This window comes from Chrysochloris asiatica, unplaced genomic scaffold, assembly GCF_000296735.1.
Source record: "Chrysochloris asiatica unplaced genomic scaffold, ChrAsi1.0 scaffold00020, whole genome shotgun sequence".
In the NCBI taxonomy this organism is placed as follows: domain Eukaryota; kingdom Metazoa; phylum Chordata; class Mammalia; order Afrosoricida; family Chrysochloridae; genus Chrysochloris; species Chrysochloris asiatica.
This window is the reverse complement of record NW_006408538.1, coordinates 2909212-2911573: the sequence shown is the minus strand read 5'-3', so window position 1 is coordinate 2911573 and position 2362 is coordinate 2909212. Positions and strand designations below refer to the sequence as shown.

At 36.5% G+C, this 2362-nt stretch overlaps 1 protein-coding gene across 1 annotated transcript; it reads right to left on the bottom strand.

Moving 5' to 3' along the window:
• Nucleotides 1-432: 432 nt before the first annotated feature.
• LOC102814656 (40S ribosomal protein S26-like) lies at nt 433-791 on the bottom strand. The gene has a single exon (XM_006835801.1). The coding sequence runs from the start codon at nt 789-791 to the stop codon at nt 444-446; it is 348 nt and encodes a 115-aa protein (XP_006835864.1). The 3' UTR covers nt 433-443.
• Nucleotides 792-2362: the final 1571 nt, after the last annotated feature.

Sequence of the window (2362 nt, the reverse complement as noted above, 5' to 3'; positions counted from 1 at the left end):
GATCAACTGGTGAGCTTGAACTGCTGACCTTGAGGCTCAAATGACTTTGCAGCCCAGCACATTAACCCACAGCGCCACACCAGTACTCCCCAGGTACAGATATTTAAGGGCATTTGATGTTGTCCTGTTGTTAAGTGCTGACGAGTTTGCTCCAAGTCATAGCGAGCCTGTATAGGGTTTCTGAGGAGCTGGTGCTGAGTTTGAATGCCAATCTTGCAGTTCAAACCAATCCTGCAGTCCAGGGCTTATCTTAACTGTTTTGTTTATTCTTGAAAGTGTACGGTTGTCAGTATCAGGTAGAATATGTTGTCCTTTTCTGTTCTTTATTTCAGATTTCTCTTATCTATTTGTTTTTTTTTGTTTGTTTTTTAACACGCCACAAAGCTTAATTTTTATTTTCTTGGAAAGCTAGTTTTACGGCAACCTTTTAAGGGCTCAATTCTTTACATGGGCTGTGGTGGCGGTCGTGGGGCAGCACCTGCAGGTCTAAATCGGGGTGGGGGTGTTCGGTGTTTCCGAGCTTCACGAGAGCGGTTCCTGACCACCTTGCTGTGAATGGCGCAGCTCACACAGTAATGCAGTTTCACATACAGCTTGGGAAGCACATATGCATCGAAGACACTCGCTTCGGAAATATCCCTGACGGCAGCTGCCTCTACAATGTTTCGAATTACGAACTTCTTAATGGCCTTGTCTTTGGGCACGCAGCGGTCGCAGTTCGTGCAACGAATAGGCTGCACATGGCCGCGGCCCTTTTTGGCACGACCATTATTCCTCCTTTTCTTTGTCATCTTGGAAGCGAGGACCCAAGAGAGAGGTTATCTATTTGTTTTTGAATTGTAGAGTAAGTTCATTATATTCTTCAAGAAATTTAGGGAATATGTATAGCTTTAAATTTAGTAAGTCAATACAACCAAGGATATGGACTATCTTCCATATATATTCAGATTCATTTTTTATGTCCTTTTATATAGTTTTAGCATTTTATCCTTAAGTCTTATGTATTCTCTGTTAATTGTTAAACTATTTATAGTATTTTTCTACACTTTATGAGTGAACACTTTCATTTACTATGTTTTCTACTATTTTACTGCTGGTTGCTGATTGTGTTTAATTACTTTTTAACCCGGGTATAAATTGTTGTTGTTGTTGCTAAGTGTCATTCCATAGCAACTCTATAGGATTCCTGAGGAGTGGCTGATGCATTTTAATCAATGATCTTGAGGTTCAAACTGATCTTGTGCTTGAGTGCTTATCCTACCGCACCACACCAGGACCGCTCAGATCTTTAGAACTATAAGTAAATAAATAGTTGCTGCTTTAAACCACTAAACTTTTGGTAACTTGTTAAAAATAATAAGAATTTAATACCCTGGTGACCCTGGTTCTGTTTTCTATCTTTTCACAGATAGAGTAGTGAAACACATGTATTTTTAGAAAGTAAAATATATGTCTGCACTTCTACTTCCAAGTCAAATTGACAACTACCAAGGTTTTATTTATCTACACTGAATTTACATTAGTATCGATCTTCTCCCATGCTGAAAAATCTCAGTTCTCAGTGAGAAAAGAGAAAAAAATATCTAAAAAACACACTACCTCTATTCAATATTACAAACATATCAGTTTTAGAATGATAATACCATTATTATTACTAAAAGTATGATGATAAAATTGGTTTATTATTATATAATGCACCACCAAAAATGTACAAATTGTTGTTGTTGTTAAGTGCTGTCTAGTTGGTTCCAACTCATAGCGACCCTGTATAGGGTTTCCAAGGAACAGGTGGCAAGTTTGAACCACGGACCTTGCAGTTCAAACATACCTTGCAGTCCAGTGGCTATCCTAAAGAACTACACCAGGACTCTATATAATCAAATTACTGTGTCTTAAAAAAATATTGAAATAGGTCTTCTCAGTTTGATTGTGCCAACAACTAGATATTGATGTACTTCCACTTATTTCATTTTTAGAATTTTTCATTATTGCCTTTAGATTTAATTTTATTTTATAGCCATGCAAACATTTCTATGGTTCCAACAGTAAATCTGGAATACTCATGTGACACGTTAGATAAACACTGGACTGCTAATCAAAGGATGTGGTTCAGATCCACCAGTCATTCCTCAGAACTGACTGCACAGCACTTAATAAGAACATTAAATCAGCATATTTACTTATATAAGTTTGACTTCTATTTTTGTCCTTTCTACAATTCTCTTTCTATTTTCTTTTATATTATTTTAATCATTGGACAAATATTATCAACTTATTTTTAAAGCTATCTCAGAAAACACTTGCATTATTGTTGTGTCAAGTCAGTTCTGACTTTTAGTTACTATGCATAGTTGTTGTTGTT

Excerpts from the sequence above, each read along its gene's own strand:
- LOC102814656 (XM_006835801.1), bottom strand. The coding sequence starts at position 791 with ATGACAAAGAAAAGGAGGAATAATGGTCGTGCCAAAAAGGGCCGCGGC.